Here is a 19,712-nt window from a genome sequence, read left to right on the forward strand (position 1 = left end):
AATGAATCTTTAGCGTCTAAGACGTTGGGAGAGGGGGGGGGGTGGGGGGGTGCTAAGCTGACAAATGGAATTGTTTTAAGCTCATACTATGGATCATTTAGCTATTTCATTTAGAATTGAATGGGATCAATCGACTCTAGTTTTTTTTATACATGTAAAAAAAATAACAAATATTTCCTGATCTTTCTTATATCTCTCCGATATAGGACAGACACAGAACACACTTCCTTTTTTATTTTTTGAGGGACTATCTGTTGTTCCATGTAGTGAATCTGTTATTCAATGCATTTGTATGGGCAAGTAGAAGTAAGACCAAATACACATTTAATCAAATCATTTTTTATATATTTTTTTGATACTTCAAGGTATATTACAATTCAAAATCAAATAGCTAAATGATCCTTGGTATGACCTTCTTAAAACAATTCCAAATAGCTTAGTAGAACCCCCCACCCCCGACTTAGACAGGGCTTAGACTGTAATGGGTTAAAGTGTTTCAACTTGTCACACACTCTAAACACATGCATACAAGCCATATCAGAACTTCTTATTGTACATCACTACAAACCAATGTCTACAATTCTATAAGACAAATAATTCAACAACCATGTGGTTGAATTTAACAGAAGTGAGAGGGGAATGAGCAACAAAGGATAAAGAAACATGTTCAAAAAATGTGAAAGAAAAGGTTTGCAAGCCTTCCACTGTGAGACACACAGCACAACCCCAAATAAATAAATAAAGGCTAAGTTAGTGAAACACATGAGTCAGAAGTAGTGAGTTAGTAAAGGGTGGGATCAGGAGGGAGGAGGGAGGTATAATTACAGTAAGACACAGGGAGAGGTACAGAAGGAAAGAGAGAAAGAGAGAGAGAGACAGCAAAGAGAGCCCTGCCCACTCTCTCAAAACCATTCAACTTGTGCACAGTGAGCACTCACAGACTTCTACAGAGAACTACGCTTCCCTGGGGTAACCTTCTGAAGACGACTGACCTTCCCACACAAAACCTCCCAAGGATCAGACATCATCTCCACTCCAGCACTGGCAAGACCATCTTCTGTCCACACCTCTCCTTCTTCAGCCATCTCTCCTTTTTAAACACAAGGATTATTCTTTTTTGTTCTCACTTTTAGGTGTCACTTTTTAAACTTTTATTCCAAGTCTTACAGTGCTGCCTACATTTATTTGTCCAGAGCTTACCTTGTCTGGAGGAGTTTTTTAAATCTCTTTTGGTAGAAGGACTGATAGTTTTCCCCACTCTCGTCTTTTCACCTACCAGTTGGTGCTCGCTGCGCTGCTCTCTACGTTGTCCCGGCAGCAGACCTGTCTAGTCCAGGATGTCTCCTTTGCCCCTGCTGAGTGGGATGTTGCTGCTCTTTGCCCATAGCTGTGGCGGGGCCGGCTCTTTGTCCGTGGCGATGGGTGGTGGCCAGACGCCACCACAGACCCAGTCCCAGCTGGTGCCAGAGGATACTGACTGCCCGTCCTGCGCCCTGGCGCGGCTCAACGAGGAGGAGGATGGCAGCAAACCCGAGGTGGTGGAGGCGGTGAAGAGGCACATCCTCAACATGCTGCACCTGCAGGTGCGGCCCAATGTCACGCACCCGGTGCCCCGCGCTGCTCTGCTCAATGCCATCCGCAAGCTGCACGTGGGAAGAGTGGCCGAGGACGGCAGCGTCCAGATCGAGGATGGGGGCCACGGGCGCCCCAATGCCGCCGACATGGTCGAGACGACTGAGATCCTTACCTTCGCAGAGGCCGGTGAGTGCCACAGGTGTGTGAGTGGGGGGGTGATCGAGCATGAATATGTGTGAAAAGAGAAAAAGAGAGAGAGCGATAGAGCAACAAGAAAGGTCCTTGTCTAAGGATGCAAGAACAGCAAGGCAGCCTTGCTAAACGCTACTAAGGCTATAGGACTGTAACCCAGTTCGGCAGGTTTGCAGACCTAAATCTTTGAAACGACAGGCTCTCGACCTGCTTAATTCCACCTGTGTGATAGAACAGTTTAACCTGTTGACTCTACCCAGAGAGCTGCCCCCACCCCCACACCTTCCCCTGCCACCCCTCCCTTAAGGGTCCCTAATGACCCCCTGCTGCTTTTAAGAACACACAATTACCTGCTTAGAAAGCTCCCAGGCTTGTGTCCCTTAGCTCCCGTGTGAAGTTATTCAGAGTAGCGCAGTAGCAGTCGCCGGGAGACCGAATTAGTGTTTTTCTCAGAAATAGCAGCGACAACGAATAGAGAGAGAGAGAACGAGAGAGAGAGTTATTTAAAAAATAAAAAAAGTCTCCTCAGGTTAAAGAAAAAATACTCTTATCCAGTAGGCTCTTCCTCTATATGACTCACCTCGGTTTCTTCTTCTACAGGCGGGTTTAAAGCCTGCTGTCGAGTGTTGAGTGGTGTGCTCAAAGGTGCTGTCAAACCTATGATGTGTAGGGAGATCTGAGTCTGACTTTGATAGCCCAGGAGGGGAACATGGAATATAGAAAAAGCTGAACTGTGTCGGCACGAGAACAATGTTCCCTTTTCCTCCCATAGCAAATTATGACTGCCATTGAAGGTGTAGAACATTTTACAGTACAGTATTTTGGAAAGGGCTATTCATAAATACAGTACTGTGGTAATTGGTGAGGTGATCTTGAGTGCTCCCGGATCTCTGTTGCAGCAAAGGGGGGAGAGAGAAGTGCTTCAATTAGAGTGTAAAGGTTGTGTACTCCAAGTCATGACTGGCATTTGCAGTGAGTTCACAAGGACTTGACAGATTACGTTTAGCGAACTCCTGCAGTAGGCCTACTCACACTCACACAACTTATGTTTAAAACCAATGGTCAGACACACAGTGAAGGAAATGAGAATGTCCTTCATTGTGTGATGTCAAGTTGCTGTTCCTGTTATGCGGTAAAAACAAACAAACAAGCGGGTAAAAGCAAAGAATTCGAGAAAAACAATGTATATTTTCAACGTAGGCTCTTCCTCTATATGGGTAGTTAGACCCAACTTTCCAACCTGTCAATTAGGAATTCTCAAAAAATTCATTTTCGAGTATGCATTTTACAGTACAATTTGAAAGAGTTGTGAAGTAGCTATAACATGGCATTGAAAACAACAATTTTTATGTCAGAGTTGGGGGAAATAACCATTATTTTTTAAATGTATTGATTGATGCATGTATTGAGGTTGAGGAAACTGAATCAAGTTAAAAAATTAAACAGTTTAGCTCACTTCATTAGAAAATGCTAGCATGCTCATTACTGGAGCCAGGTTCCCTCCCTGACGTTCTCAACAGCATACACTTGAAATAAATGAACAGTTGAACCATTTAGGAAAACCTATGTGAGAGTATACACTATAATAAAAAAAATGTTGATTAAACATGCAATTGTAAGGCATCCATCTGCAATAGGATTATGAGTTTGCTCAACTAAAATGTCAACACACAAATTTTTCTAACAGTGTGTCACCATAAATACCACGCCTCAAGCTTACATCAATACGACAAAGACAGACCAAATATTATTTTACCAAACCCTTAGCATATAGATCAGGAAGCCGACAAAAATATACACTACCGGTCAAAAGTTTTAGAACACCTACTCATTCAAGGGTTTTTCTTTATTTGTACTATTTTTCTACATTGTAGAATAATAGTGAAGACATCAAAACTATGAAATTACACAGATGGAATCATCTAGTAACCAAAAAAAGTGTTAAACGATTCCAAAAACATGTTATATTTGAGATTCTTCAAATAGACACCCTTTGCCTTGACTACAGCTTTGTACACTCTTGGCATTCTCTCAGCCAGCTTCACCTGGAATGCTTTTCCAACAGTCTTGAAGGAGTTCCCACATATGCTGAGCACTTGTTGGCTGCTTTTCCTTCACTCTGAGGTTCGACTCATCCCAAACCATCTCAATTTGGTTGAGGTCTTTGGATTGTGGAGGCCAGGTCATCGGATGCAGGACTCCATCACTCTCCTTCTTGGTAAAATAGCCCTTACACAGCCTGGAGAGGTGTTGGGTCATTGTCCTGTTGAAAAACAAATGATTGTCCCACTAAGCCCAAACCAGATGGGATGGCGTATCGCTGCAGAATGCTGTGGTAGCCATGCTAGTTAAGTGTGCCTTGAATTCTAAATAAATCACTGACTGTGTCACCAGCAAAGCACCCCCACACCATAACACCTCCTTATGGTAGGAAATACACATGCACATCCATACACATCCATTCACACACACCACGTCTCACAAAGACACTGTGGTTGGAACCAAAAAACTCCAATTTGTTTTTTGGCCCAAGCAAGTCTCTTCTTGCTATTTGTGCCTTTGGTAATGGTTTCTTTGCAGCAATTCGGCCATGAAGGCCGAATCTCATCCAAACAGTTGATGTTGAGATGTGTCTGTTACTTGAACTCTGTGAAGCATTTATTTGGGCTGCAATTTCTGAGGCTGGTAACTCTAATGAACTTATCCTCTGCAGCAGAGGTAACTCTGGGTCTTCCATTCTAGTGGCGGTCCTCATGAGAGCCAGTTTCATCATAGCGCTTGATGGTTTTTGCAACTGCACTTGAAGAAACTTTCAAAATTCTTGAAATTTTCCGTATTGACTGACCTTCATGTCTTAAAATAATGATGGACTGTCGTTCTCTTTGCTTTTTTGAGCTGTTATTGCCATAATTTGGACTTTGTCTTTTACCAAATAGGGCTATCTTCTGTATACCCCCCTACCTTGTCGCAACACAACTGATTGGCTCAAACGCATTAAGAAGGAAATACATTTTAACAAGGCACGTCTGTTAATTAAAATGCATTCCAGGTGAGTACCTCATGAAGCTGGTTGAGAGAATGCCAAGGGTGTGCAAAGCTGTCGTCAAGGCAAAGGGTGGCTATTTGAAGAATCTCAAATATAAATTATATTATGATTCGTAAAACACTTTTTGATTACTACATGATTCCATTTGTGCTATTTTATAGTTTTGATGTCTTCACTATTGAAAATAAAGAAAAACCCTTGAATGAGTAGGTGTTTTAAAACTTTTGACCGGTAGTGTATGTGACATTTGTAATTGAAAACATGTGTGTCCATAGTGTTCATGAGTTTCTAGTCCATAGACCACATGGTTCAATAGAAAATATCCCAATTAATAATAAAAGCCTCTTATCAAGCATCTTATCAAGTGTGATGGTTCTATGTTTAACCATAATACCTCAAAGAACCCTTTGAGGCCTTCAATAGTTCTTTGCAGTTCAGAAAAGGGTTCTTTCCCCTTTAAGTCATTATAATAAAAATGTAGAAGCGGTGGCTCATTTTAATATTTTGTGGCATGGTTTTCTCACAGCTCTATTTGTCGAAAGACTCACGTATGGCTTTGCGTCAATTGAGAGCTGAAGTCTAGTTTAATGGTTCTCAAACTTCTCCTCAGGGACGCCCAGCCATTCCAAAGCTAGCACAACTGATTTGAACTTGTCAATTAACAGAATAATAAAACCTATGGATTTTTAACAATGTCATATGGCTAACCAAAAAGAAAAGAAACTATATGTTTCTTCAAACGGTAATTTCGATAACTTTAGGAATGGGATCTTTATAGCACCATGAAGGTTCCATTTAGAACCTTATGAGCATGGTTCTTTATAGAACCTTTAGAAGGCTATTTATAGCAGCAAAAGGGGTTACAAGCCAAATAACCCTTATTTGGCACTATATAGAACCAGTTGTTTTTAGTGCGTAATAAATTATTCTCTGAATTCAATTTGTGATGAGAATTTGACGTGGCCTGACATTTAGTCACATTATCATTATTCAGAGTTGTTTCGACATCAGAGGGCTACTAAAGAAATCTCCTGTGTGGGACTCCTGTGTGGATCACTATTGAGTTCCACATTCACATTCGCTGTACTTGTTGGCTTATATATATATAAAAAAAACACAATAGTCCCTTTTACTCTAAATAGGCATTTGAATGAACTTTAGATTAAAAAGGAAGAGTGGCACTTCTGCTTGGGGGTCTTTAATAATAAATACAAATAACTAGGGTAAATTAACCACGCAGCAGGGACATTCTGCTGCATATAATTGCTTCATTCAACGGAATATGGGGCCCAATAATTATTTTGGGCTGTTGGGACAGTATCTCATGAAAGAGCCTTGCTCACTGTGTGGAAAGTGTTGAGTGCTGGTAGTGCCAATGTCCTCCGCAGTCTGTGCCTACTCTCCCCTTCAACCCCCCTACCCATGGAGTAAAGCAATTAATTAAACACATCATCAGTGAAATTCCCATGTCCACATTTATATCCACATTTATCTTCTGGTAGCTGTGTCTCCTTAAATCGCACAGCTGTCTCCGGACACCTTGATTTGGCTACATAGACTAACTATAGTGACTGCTAAGATTTGGTAGGGATTTAAGAACAGAAGCACACTTTCTCATGAGACTGAATATGATCAACATGTACATTTGTATGTGAAACAGTTCTTTTCTGCCTATTTGGTGTCAGTTAACTAATAGTTCCATTAAAATGCCCTCATCAGTCATGTATTTTACGTATTCAGCACTGCTATCAGTTATCAAGCTCAAGGACTCCTCTCACAAGGACTTGAGGCTGAGAGGTCACATTCCACATCAGTTACAAAAGAGTCTCACCTCCTAACCATGTCTCTCCAATAATAGTTAATTACTTTTAGATTGTGGTACAAAATAGCAGTCAATGGAACATTTTTGTACTGTAGCCTAAATTGGCAAGTCTCTTTTTTGTCTTGTTAACCTGCATGGTTGAGAGGTTTAACTACTGTTTGATGTTGTCTCATCTCTCCATTTGGTATATATGCAATGAACCCTCAGTGCTGCTAAAAGCAAAAGACAAAAAATACATTTGCTGTTTTTTCCTCAATGCTGCCACTACCATTCATTCTTGTGCCGTGGCCAGAGCAATTAAATATGTTTTGGAATGTGATGCCAAAGCTCTTGACATCACCAACGGAGTCTCTTTTCTGATATCTACAAATGAATATTATGCTGCCAAGGCCTACTCCAAAAGGGCGTCAAGAAAGTGTCCCGACATCGAGTCAGAGGAAACCTTTATGGTTCATAGAGACTATTCTAGCTCCTATAACAAAGCCCAGACAAACAGAAAAGAAACAGCAGCCAGTGGTTTCAGGCAATAGTAAAAAGCAAGGGGAAAAATTTGATAAAACTTTGTAAATACTTTCAGATATATCTGGGCTGGTCAAATAAAAATAAACCGACTGGTGGATGATGCCTTTGGGATCCGGCTAGGAGTCCGGTGTTCTGTTGAGTTGTGTAGCTTTTCAAGCAGGATAGGAGGGCACCCACGTTCCTATGAAGGCCATGGTGCCTCACTGAGAGGGAGACAACTACAAGCCTTGGGCAGGTCTCATTGACTGGCATGTAATTCATATTGGCCCAATCACTCCTCACCTCACCTCTCCACTATGACAGCCCATGTGTGGCAAGGTTTCTTCTTGCACACTACCAACACCACAGTATTTATTGGCTTGATTCAGCCACTAACATCTGTAAACAGATATTGACCAGCTACAGAGTAAGCAGGAGAGAAGGATAGGATCAGGTTTACAGGTTAGCCAGAGCTTAGTCAGATCTATTGTATCTTCACATTAAGTCATATGTTGTGACTGAACACTCTTCTGGTCAAATGTGTGACACGATTGCAAATCATTAGGTGCTTCTCCATCTCCTTCTCTAATTACTGTTGTCATCGGAAATTTGAAAAGAGGATTTGAATGGAATATTCTTGGCATAGACCAAATAACGTATTTTTGGGGGGGATTACAACCCTAATTTAATTAATTACAACCTGGCATTAATAAAGAGCAGCTAGATAGACATAAAGTCTCTCACTCTCCCAGTCTCCAAAGGTTAGGAGTCTGAGGAGGCTGTATTTCTCCCGACTTTGCTCATTGTTCTTGGGAGTGCCTTGGCCTGTGATGCCTGGACTGCGGTGACTCAGAGCGACTGCTGCACATCTTCCTGGGCTTGGGTGTCTAATTGTGTGTACAGGGTCATAAATCAAGCCCACCGCTGGTTCATCTCCTTCCAAAGAGGCCAGCACAGAGTGTTTTTGCAAGTGAGATAGTGGAGTGTGAGATGGAGAGGCTGAGAGTCAAAGGGGTTACATGACTGATTGCACCACTGACCTTTGCAATTTCTGTGGTCAGTCGGTGGTCAGTTGATCGACTCGGCTAAGATGGAACGTATCGTAAATGTTAGTTGGACTTTTTTCCAAAGGGTTCAATGTGTATGCAGATGCATTCTGTTAACCTTGCAGTAGTGCGTAGGGAATGCTATTGGAATGATTTCAGGTACACATGAGATAGCTTGTAACTTTTTTTATCAGTCTGTTAAAAGACAATAGCCATGAGCCCTACAATGTTTTACAAGCATTCTTAAAATGTAACTGCTTCAATTTGGTGGCGATAGCATCTAACGTACATCCTAATGACATTCATAGAACACTGGGTTCTTTGCACAATGGCTCTCCAACATTGCTGTCATTGTCAGGGAACATTCCTGGAATGTCTTGAGACCCACATATGGTTGTGTTAGAGCAGGCCCCATTCAAGAGAAGGTGCACCATTCAAGAGAAATCAACTTGGGAAGAATAAGGTGATCGGCACTTTCAGAGAAAAATGCTACAATTCTGTTATCATTATGATGATATTTTTCAAGAAATGCATTGAAACTATTTCTTAACAAGATAAGTCAACAACAACAAAACGTGGTTATATATGATGCTGTCCAGGATACAGTAAGCCATAATATTTTTGTGCTTGATTTATCAAACCAGAACTCATTCAAAGTTGCAACAGGCAAAGAGGCAAATATGAAAAAGACACATTTTTCAAAGAGTACTCTGTTTAGTCTACTCTGAAAGTAGGTCTACTAACTAGTGGACTGAGAGTTGGCAGGTATTAAAGCTGCTACAACTACCTCCAATACAACTGGCAGGTCACAGGTTGCATAAAAATCTGATACATTTTGTTCAAGTGAATCTCTAGGCAATTTCGTTCAAGTCCTATCAAATTAGGCAATCAACCTGTATAAATTAATTGCAATTTCCCTTAAATTGGTAAACAATAAACACCCCAAGAGTGTGTTATAGTGTTATCCTTCTTGTTATTGAAGTGTTGCCTCAGTGGTAGAGTATTAGGGCTCCATACAATATGACTGGAACCTCTCGGGAGAGATCAAAGGCCATTAGCCCTCCAAAGCTAAACTGGATTAAGCGTGAGCATATTGATTACATTAATTAGGACAGTATTTGGATAGAACAGGAACCCACCACTAATGCTCCTAAGCTGTCAGGTAATTCGGGCTCACCCCCCACTCCCTATTCTTTTTTGAAGATACGCAATGGGGGAGGTAAAATTTTGAAAATGTCATTTTCAATTTTGTGTGCAGGACAGCTGTGCAAACTGTCCTTCTCATTGGCTAAATTAGTGTTTATTGTTCAGGAGTTATTGTACCGCTCTTTAGTTGATTCCAATTATTTTCTCACAAATTATTTCAGGAACCATGTTGGGCAGCGATGCACTCAAACAAACGCTCTTCTCAGGGCAGGTTTTCTTTGGGTTAGGGCCCCCTTGGGTTTCTACAGTCCCATTCTTTAGCCCCAGTGCAGGATTACGGAAGAACAATGACGGAGCCACCACTGGCAAAGCCAATTATTTTTTGCCTGTGTTTGTGATGCAGCGGCTGTGTTTGGACAGATGGGTTTGGGCACAAAGAGCCACAGCACATTCTCCAGTGTTAAATCAACACTGAGTGTTAAATTTAACACTGGTCCAGTGCCTATACGGGTCCACACTTTTCAGTGTTAAATTAACATACTGCTTAATGTAAAGCCTTATTTGCATATTTCCCAGAGTGTCTTGCCTTTTGAGTGAATTGTAGAGTTTACTACCCATGAATGTATTTGTTAGTGACAGAGACATGGTTGTTACATTTATCCCTTAACAATCCTGTGGCATTCACCAAGTGAGATCTTAAGCCAATAGGTTATCATTAAAATTGAATTCTTTAACACAATAAAACACATATTTCATACAGCAGCCTGAAATGCATGGTTTACAGGCCACATCAGTCATGCAAGTCACTTTATGATGTCTTGAAAATTGATGTGTAATTCCTATTGGAATCCAGCCCACAGTGGGGATATTCAACAGTTGGGATTTTTATTCACCTGCAACCTGCATTCAGAATGACTGCCTGGTTGGAAAGATGAATATATGAGACTAACTACCTAAACCATCTAAACTGGAACAGCTAAATTCAGTAACGAGTACAATGAGTGGAAGTAACATATTGGAAGAGTTTAGAAAAATGTATGTTATTTATAATTGAGTAGCATAAGATTAATTAATCGTTCGATGTACATGCAATAACATACAGCACCAGTCAAAAGTTTGGACACACCTACTCATTCAAGGGTTTATCTTTATTTTTATTATTTTTCTACGTTGTAGAATAATAGTGAAGACATAGAAACAATGAAATAACACATATGGAATCATGAAAAATAATGTTCAGCAAGCTATTCTTGTCTAGCTTTTCCTGCATGGGACTCCAAGACCTAAGGAGCGTTTTTTAAGGAGAGGCCAGCGGAGCACAGATGCTTGAGTATTGGGCAAGAGACAAAGGCTATAAGTTAAAAGCTTATTATGCATAACCCATCATTAATTAGCTAAAAATAAGGGTAATACTGCATTGAATGTATTACCTGAAAGAGGTAGGCTAGGACATCTATATATCAGGCTATACAGTATTTCAATCTACAACAGGATTATCTATTTTGGATGCAATTTGAATGGAGTTGATGGAGAGAGAGAAAAACTGCGAGAGTGTTCACGCATGCACTGATTTAAAGCAACAATATCCTTCGAGTGGTAAGCTGTTTTAAAACTCTGCAGGTGCAATTAAAAAACAAGGTGACCCCCGAAAGCCAGATGGAGATGAGTAAATTAGACGTGCGTTCTGTCTTTATATTGCTGTAGCATAGGCTATGCTGCAGCAAATGTAGGCCTACCAGTCTCAGGAAAAAACATTACGATGATGAGATGATACTGTAGGTCTACATGCACTGTGAACTGCGCTCCATACTGAGCTGGGCTGTCTGTACCCATCCTGAGCGTTGATTCATCATTCAGATTCATCAGGCCGTAGAGAAGCCAAATTTAGACATCACATACAATCGAACAGTTCCATTTCACGCCATGCCGTTCATATAAATAAAATGATTATAATTTACTGGTTTCTCGCAGTTATTTATCCCGGGAAATGGGAGTGTAACCGGGTTCCCGCCATTCACCCCTAACCCAGAGCCAAATATAATATCAAGACAGTGAGCTTTATGCATTGTTAAGACATCACTTTGTAAAGATTTTCCTCCGTAATTGGAAAAGATTAGCTTAGGCATTCAAAATGATCTGTTAGGAGAAGCTTTCCAGAGGCGTGCTTGTGCTTAGGTCCCTGGACATAAGTCAGTTTTGAGCCAGAGCTGGTAGATTTGGTTCACCAGCAGGCCTCCCACAGTGGCACGAGAAGACATGTCGCCACATCACAAGAGAAGTCACATCTGCCTGTGAAAACTGTAGTTATTATGGGTAATAACTGAAATCCTTCAACCTCTTGCTGTATCTCTCTGTAATACTATTGTGTACTTTACAGTATGCTGGCTGCCACCAGTAAAGGTGACACAAAGAGATTATGCAGCGTTGTTTTAGGAAGAGGTGAACAGTATGTGATGGACAGTACTGTTGTGTTGTGTCTTGCTGTGTGCTTGTGAATGTGTGTGTGTGTGTGTGTGCAGTGAGTGAGTGAGTGTATACACTTCGCAAAACATGTTTGCATGTTGTACCCTAAATGTACCATTCTACTGTCTCTCCTGTAAACACATTTCACTTTAATGTTAGCAAAGGACATTACAGATTATTTTCAAACTGATATGCCCTCAATTAACAATGATGAACTGAATAAAGCAAATTTGGAAAAAGGGAAACAGACTAGAACCTTACTATGCGTGAAGTCATGTCACTGAAGTCATTAAATAAGTCATTAAATATAGAGACAGGCAAAAAATAAGGGCCTATTTTAAATAATTAAATAAAGGTGAAATAAATGAATTAAATAAATGTCAAGTAAGGAATTCTAATGATATGTGTGCCATCTCTAAAGTGACTCAGTCTGATTGATGTGGCCCTATCACGCCCCACCAGACTCAGATGTGGCCGGTGCAGTCCAAGAATCAGAGAGCAAAGCCTTTACTTACACTGAAATGAGCTCAGACTTCGTTACAATGCTTTACTAATCGAATTCTCCAATCCTCTCTCTATTCTCCTCCTCTCTAGGCGACTCCCAGGGTGCGGTCAACTTCCTCATTTCCAAGGAGGGCGGTGAGCTGTCTCTGGTGGAGCAGGCTAATGTATGGATCTTCCTCCGGCTGGCCAAGACCAATCGCAGCCGTGCCAAGGTCACTATACGCCTGTTGCAGCAGCACCATGGCGGAGACGGCCATGAAGAGTCTGTGCCACTGGCCGAGAAGGCAGTGGACACGCGGCGCAGTGGCTGGCACACTTTTCCCGTGTCAGCCAGCGTCCAGGCTCTGTTGAAGGGCGGCGGCAGCATGCTCAGTGTGAAGATCTCCTGCCCGCTGTGCGCCAATGCTGGCGCCACACCCATCCTGGTGTCGACCGGCGGCAACCAGGAGCGTGAGCAGTCCCACCGGCCCTTCCTCATGGCGGTAGTGCAGCAGGGCGAGGGCGGCGAGCCACGGCGACGCCACAAAAGGGGCCTGGAATGCGACGGCAAGGTGCGTGCTTGCTGCAAGCGCCAGTTCTATGTCAATTTCAAGGACATTGGCTGGAGCGACTGGATCATAGCACCGGGGGGCTACCACGCCAACTACTGTGAGGGCGACTGCCCCAGCCACGTGGCTAGCATCACAGGCTCCTCGCTGTCCTTCCACTCCACCGTCATCAATCACTACCGCATACGGGGCTACGCGCCCTTCCAGAATATTAAGTCATGCTGCGTGCCCACGAGGCTACGCGCCATGTCTATGCTCTACTACAATGAGGAGCAAAAGATCGTCAAAAAGGACATCCAGAACATGGTTGTAGAGGAGTGTGGCTGCTCGTAAAAGCCTGGCGGAGCTGGTGGGGCTGGGAAGTTGGTCTCATGCCCAGAGAGACAGAACTAAACGGAAGAGGCCCTTTATCTCTCTCTCTCTTGCGTGCAAGACACTTGTCAAGACCGATTCCTATTTGGACTCAATGACTGGCTTGTTCTCCGTCGTTGGCAAGTCCAGGGGGTATCTATAACTCAGAGAAATCTCTGTGGCACTTTCAAAAAAAAAATACATAATATCTAATATATTTTTGTTACAAAACAAAGGGAGGGAGGTGAGAGGATATTTATGTGACCCAGATGCGGTGTAGTTGCTCCTTTCATGTACTGCAAGATGAGAGACCATGCGAATGAGGTGCCTGAAAAATATACAGTTGAAGTCGGAAGTTTACATACACCTTAGCCAAATACATTTAAACTCAGGTTTTCACAATTCCTGACATTTAATCCTGGTAAATATTCCCTGTTTTAGGTCAGTTAGGATCACCACTTTATTTTAAGAATGTGAAATGTCAGAATAATAGCAGAGAGAATGATTTATTTCAGCTTTTATTTCTTTCATTACATTCCCAGTGGGTCAGAAGTTTACATACACTCAATTAGTATTTGGTAGCGTTGCCTTTAAATTGTTTAACTTGGGTCTAACATTTCGGGTAGCCTTCCACAAGCTTCCCACAATAAGTTGGGGGAATTGTGGTCCACCGCACCAAAGTACGTTCATCTCTAGGAGACAGAACACGTCTCATTCCTGAGCGGTATGACGGCTGCGTGGTCCCATGGTGTTTATACTTGCGTACTATTTTGTACAGATGAACGTGGTACCTTCAGGCGTTTGGAAATTGCTCCCAAGGATGAACCAGACTTGTGGAGGTCTACCATTTATTTTCTGAGGTCTTGGCTGATTTCATTTGATTTTCCCATGATGTCAAGCAAAGAGGCACTGAGTTTGAAGGTAGGCCTTGAAATACATCCACAGGTACACCCCCAATTGACTCAAATTATGTCAAATAGCCTATTAGAAGCTTCTAAAGCCATGACATAATTTTCTGGAATTTCCCAAGCTGTTTAAAGGCACAGTCAACTTAGTGTATGTAAACTTCTGACCCACTGGAATTGTGAAACAGTGAATTATAAATGAAATAATCTGTCTGTAAACAATTGTTGGAAAAATTACTTGTGTCATGCACAAAGTAGATGTCCTAGCCCACTTGCCAAAACTATAGTTTGTTCACAAGAAATTTGTGGAGTGGTTGAAAAACGAGTTTTAATGACTCCAACCTAAGTGTATGTACATTTCCGACTTCAACTGTACAAACTATGCAACTTGTCAAGTATTACAATCCATATTTTCTTTTGCCTGTTTCATTTTCTCAACTGTTACCTTTTTCAAAACTAAAAAAGAGGAAGACTTTTTTGAGTGTGCGTGCGTGTATGCGTTCATGGTGTGTACGTGCTTGTGTGTGTGAGTGTGTGTTGTTGAGAGATACTTGAAAGAAACACATTGGACCAGATGCTGGAACCAAACATTTCTCTATGTATAATTATTATAATTTGCTATTGATAATAATATTATTGTTTGTTGTTTTTGTTACATTTTTGTTGAAAAACGTTACGAATGTTTTCAGTTTGCACTATACCAACATTCTGATCAGCCTAGTCACAAATATCAATGGTATTCTAAGAGAGGTTAAAAAGCACTTATGAATCAAAACATCTATAGAGCACGTGAGTTTAAAACAGACATAACGAGAAAAAAAGACGAGTAGATATAATTTTAGTACACATAGATGTATTATTACAGCATTTTTTGACCACCAAAGAGTTTGTGTAAGTATTGCCAACCATCATTGTGAGGCTGTTACAGATCGCATTAGCGTAGCCTAGCATCAGTGCCCAAACATTCCTTCTGCTCCTGCACAATGACTTCATTTCCCATAATGCTTCACTCTAACCTATACTTTTCACAATACTATCTTGTTGGAGAGTGGCATATTATTGTGTTATTATTGTATTATTATTTGATTATTATTGTAAAAGCACTTACTGTAGGCCAATTTGTCATGTTTTGGCAGAAAATGAATGTCTCCATTGAATTTGGAAGTCTGAAATATGTTTCCTGGAATTCTAGTTAAAATAGTTTCATATTTAAAAATATCTCGCCAAATATTGGAGGTCCCATCTTACATCAAGCAAACGTTTTTAGGCTGTTTGGAGAGTTGGTTTCCTTCGCTTGCCTTCATACAACATTGTACATGGTCCAATGTCTAAAAGGAAGCAATTAGAAACCTTGGTAACACTTTCTTTTACTGCCTGCTTTTTTACCAGCTAATTATTTACATAGTAATTATACTTTATCTTCTTTGAGATTCATTGACGCAAGCTTCAATATGTAACATTTGGTACTAGTTAAAGCAGTGAGTTACCAGTATTATGGATATCTATTTCAATGTTGATAGTTTAGAAGTACAAGGAAGTATCCATTGGGCATAGTTTCTTAGTTAATACCAGTGTACCAGTTTAAAATGGGCTGTAAAATAAATGTTACCAAAATATTCCCCCACAAAGTGTTGTCTTGGAGTATAGACTACTTTAAGAAACACATTCATGTACCTTACAGTGTGTATTAATGCATACAGCATCAATAGAAAAAAAGTGGTTGTATTTGTTTTCATTTTCTTTTATCAATACAAAAGAATTGACACTGAAACAAGTGGACTTAGAATAAAACCTATATTTTTTATTCTGTATATATTGAAATGCAAATACCAATATGTTGCATTGCTTTGTTGTACAAATCCAAAATGTGCTTGTGGCAAAGTTTTTTTATCTAATTTATTTTGCAGTATTTTTTTTGGTTTCACTTCACCATTAAAGTTAAAAGGATGTACACTAAAACAGAAATGTGTTGTTTCTGGTTTTGTGCAGTTTCTGAAAAGGTGTTCTATGTTCAGTCCAGTATAATTCAGTATATTTGACCTTGTGCATGAGTACACACACATTCAGTCATGCATACACACACACACACACACACACACACACACACACACACACACACACACACACACACACACACACACACACACACACACACACACACACACACACACACACACACACACACAATTAGGAAATTAGTCTCAGAGAAACTCAACAGAACAGTTTTGCTTTCCATGGAATTGTTTCATTTTATTTATTATTATTGGTGTTGGGTTAAGACATTGGTAAACCCATTCACACAAAACACCAATGAGAGCAACATGAAAACCAAGGACAGGCACATGTTATAGAGAGCATATTTTGGGAACAAAAGCTTGCATGACTACTTACTCACACAGCATATGGTGTCTTTCGTGAGTAGACCTCAGCCAGCTCAGTTTACATTGATGAGGTAAGACAAGAGCCGAAACAAGCGAGACAACAGGGTTATGGCTAGGAAGGAAATGGCCTAGCCATGAGGACAGCCTTGTATTTCCTATCCACTAACCACGCAATGTGATGTAATGTGTGTGTGTGGGGGGGGGGGGGGGCTCACCACACACATCTACTCACACAACGCATAACATTAGACGGACTCACAGATTCCTCTTCTCAAAAGTGGAAAGAAACTCTAAGACAGCCAAATTGGTCTTTGTCAAGATGACATAAAGCTGTGTGTCAGGCAGACTGTTTAAAAATAGAGCCGCCCCCACTTAATGAGAAGGGGGACACCAAAATGGCTTGCAGATGATCATACTTCAATAGCTGAGGATCAGAGGGCCAGCAAAAACCACAGAAGGGTGTTCCCTTTGGGTGAGCAGAAGTTGTGGACCACAGCCCTTTGATGATCATTCATGTAAGACGCTTAAACCGGTGTGTTGTGCAAGTCTTTGCTGTTGTGACACAGCTAGTGGTGAAGGTCAACCTCAAACAGTGCAGATCCTCCACTTCTTGTTCAAAGCATTGTATTCTCTCTTTCCTCCATACCCACACATACAAAGCAGCACACACTCACGCTCGCTACTTCCCAAACACTGGCAAGACAATATAATACAATGAAACGTGCATAACAGTGGGTGTAAGAACATTCAAAGGGTTAAAGTTTTAGGAAATGTATTTTGGGAAGTGTGTAAAAAAAAAGTGTGTATGTGTGTGTTGCGTCTATGCATTTGTGACTATTGAAATGTTTGAATCCTTGTTTGAATACTTCAAATTACTGTAATATAATGTGTGCATTCAAGTAAAGTATTTAAAGTGTGTGTGTGTGTGTGTGTGTGTGTGTGTGTGTGTGTGTGTGTGTGTGTGTGTGTGTGTGTGTGTGTGTGTGTGTGTGTGTATGCATGACTGAATGTGGACATAAGGAGGTGTGAACTTTGAAGTGAGATTAGACATTGACATTTTAATGCTAATTAACACAGGAGTACACAAAAAGACGCTAATCGACAGACAAGTCATTTTTTGTTAACCTCAGCTCTTCTGAAGCTGACATAGAGCATGTCTCCCAATCAGCAGCAATACTTTCAAGATTAGGTTTATTACTTCCAATCATCAACTAATGTTACACTTTTACGACAGCTGCTCAATGGCTGTCAACCATTTGTTCGCTGCGTTAATAGATCTACATGTAATCTGTGTTTTCCAGTTATATTTCGTATCAATCAAAGCACATCGTTATTTGATTGCATAGACTGTGGAGAGTTTTAGGTGAGAATAATGTGCAACCATTCAGCACAATCAGCCTGCAGTCTCATACTACTGAATATGGAATATTGTCTTTGGTCTACTCTAACACACACTGAGTGGACAAAATATTAGGAACACCAGTTATTTTCATGAACTAGACTGACCAGGTGAATCCAGGTGAAAGCTATGATCCCTTATTGATGTCACCTGTTAAATCCACTTCAATCAGTGTAGATGAATGGGAGGTGGCAGGTTAAAGAAGGATTTTTAAGCCTTGAGACCATTGTGACATGGATTGTGTATGTATGCCATTCAGAGGGTGAATGGGCAAGGCAAAAGATTTAAGTGCCTTTGAACGGGCCATGGTAGTAGGTGCCAGGCGCACCGGTTGTGTGTGTCAAGAACTGCAATACTGCTTGATTTTTCATGCTCAACAGTTTCCCGTGTGTATCAAGAATGGTCCACCATCTTAAGGACATCCAGCCAACTGGACACAACTGTGGGAAGCATTGGAGTCAATAATGGGCCAGAATCCCTGTGGAATGCTTTCGACATCTTTTAGAGTTCATGCCCCAACGAATTGAGGCTGTTCTGATGGCAAAATTGAGTGCAACTCAATATCTGGAATGTGTGTTTTGTACACTCAGTGTATGCAGTCAGTATATGTTATCAGAATATATTTGATCTTCGGACTGTTGCATGTAGAATCCTCAATCATCATTAGGCTTATTTTATTTTAGTGCCAAATAAAAGGGGGTTAAATATGGGTATAAAAAATATCTTTCAGATGTAGGACAGACACTACAAAACGAACTTCCTTTCTGTTTAGCCATGTATGAATATGTTATTCAATGCGTTTCTATGGGCTATGAACAGTAAGACCAAATTCAATGTTTAATCAACATTTTTTGTATATATATTTCTTTACACCTACAGAGGTCCTAAAATTCTAAATCAAATAGCAAAATGATCCATGTTATGACCATCTAAAAACAATTCCACATGTTACCTTAATGGAACAAGAAAGGCTTAATTAAAGGATTTTGACAATGTTGCTGCCGTCTAACTCACAATGATTTTTCATGATTGTTAGGTTGTGCACGAAAAAACTGGAACTCAGTGTTGCAGGATTAACGACACCTGATCAACTGCATTTGCGATCTCCCGACAACACAAATTTGCATGTCCGAATTTTCTGTCATAGCTTTTGCACTTTTCATGCAGTGTAAACAAATCTATGAGGGAGTTTTTGTAATGATGATGAGGTCAGGATAAGACTGCATCATCGCAATAAGACTGTATATGCAGTCAAAACATATTTGTCAATTTAATCCTCAGAATGGTTTCGTTTTTCAGACATAGATATCTAAACCACTTCTTGAACCAAACTAAACCACAGCCTCTGACCTATTTCCTTTTGTGGAGACAACGATAGACAGCTGTCCCTGATTGAGAACCATACATTTTTTGTATATATATTTCTTTACACCTACAGAGGTCCTAAAATTCTAAATCAAACAGCCAAATTAACCATGTTATGACCATCTAAAAACAATAGATAGATATACAAAACATAGAAATAGAAAATCATAGAAACACAAAACATAGAATGCCCACCCCAACTCACGCCCTGACCAAACCAAAATAGAGACATAAAAAGGATCTCTAAGGTCAGGGAGTGACAGTACCGCCCCTCAAAGGTGCGGAGTCCGGCCGCAAAACCTAAACCTATAGGGGAGGGTCTGGGTGGGCATCTATCCACGGTGGCGGCTCAGGTGCGGGACGCAGACCCCGCTCCACCGCTGGCTCACCCCACTTTGGTGGCACCTCTGGTGCGGGGACCCTCGTCGCCAACCCCGGACTGGGGACCATGGACTGCAAGCCGTCGTT

At 40.9% G+C, this 19,712-nt stretch overlaps 1 protein-coding gene across 1 annotated transcript; it reads left to right on the top strand.

Moving 5' to 3' along the window:
- Positions 1-1,337: 1,337 nt before the first annotated feature.
- Positions 1,338-13,176, top strand: LOC120027652 (inhibin beta A chain-like). The gene is made up of 2 exons (XM_038972647.1): positions 1,338-1,761; positions 12,386-13,176. The coding sequence occupies exons 1-2, from the start codon at positions 1,338-1,340 to the stop codon at positions 13,174-13,176; spliced, it is 1,215 nt and encodes a 404-aa protein (XP_038828575.1).
- The last annotated feature ends 6,536 nt before the right edge of the window (positions 13,177-19,712 follow it).

This window comes from Salvelinus namaycush, chromosome 33 (assembly GCF_016432855.1).
Source record: "Salvelinus namaycush isolate Seneca chromosome 33, SaNama_1.0, whole genome shotgun sequence".
Taxonomy (NCBI): domain Eukaryota; kingdom Metazoa; phylum Chordata; class Actinopteri; order Salmoniformes; family Salmonidae; genus Salvelinus; species Salvelinus namaycush.

Coding starts and splice junctions, on each gene's coding strand:
- LOC120027652 (XM_038972647.1), top strand. CDS start 1,338: ATGTCTCCTTTGCCCCTGCTGAGTGGGATGTTGCTGCTCTTTGCCCAT. Junction 1,762..12,385: donor CCTTACCTTCGCAGAGGCCG/GTGAGTGCCACA, acceptor CCTCCTCTCTAG/GCGACTCCCAGGGTGCGGTC.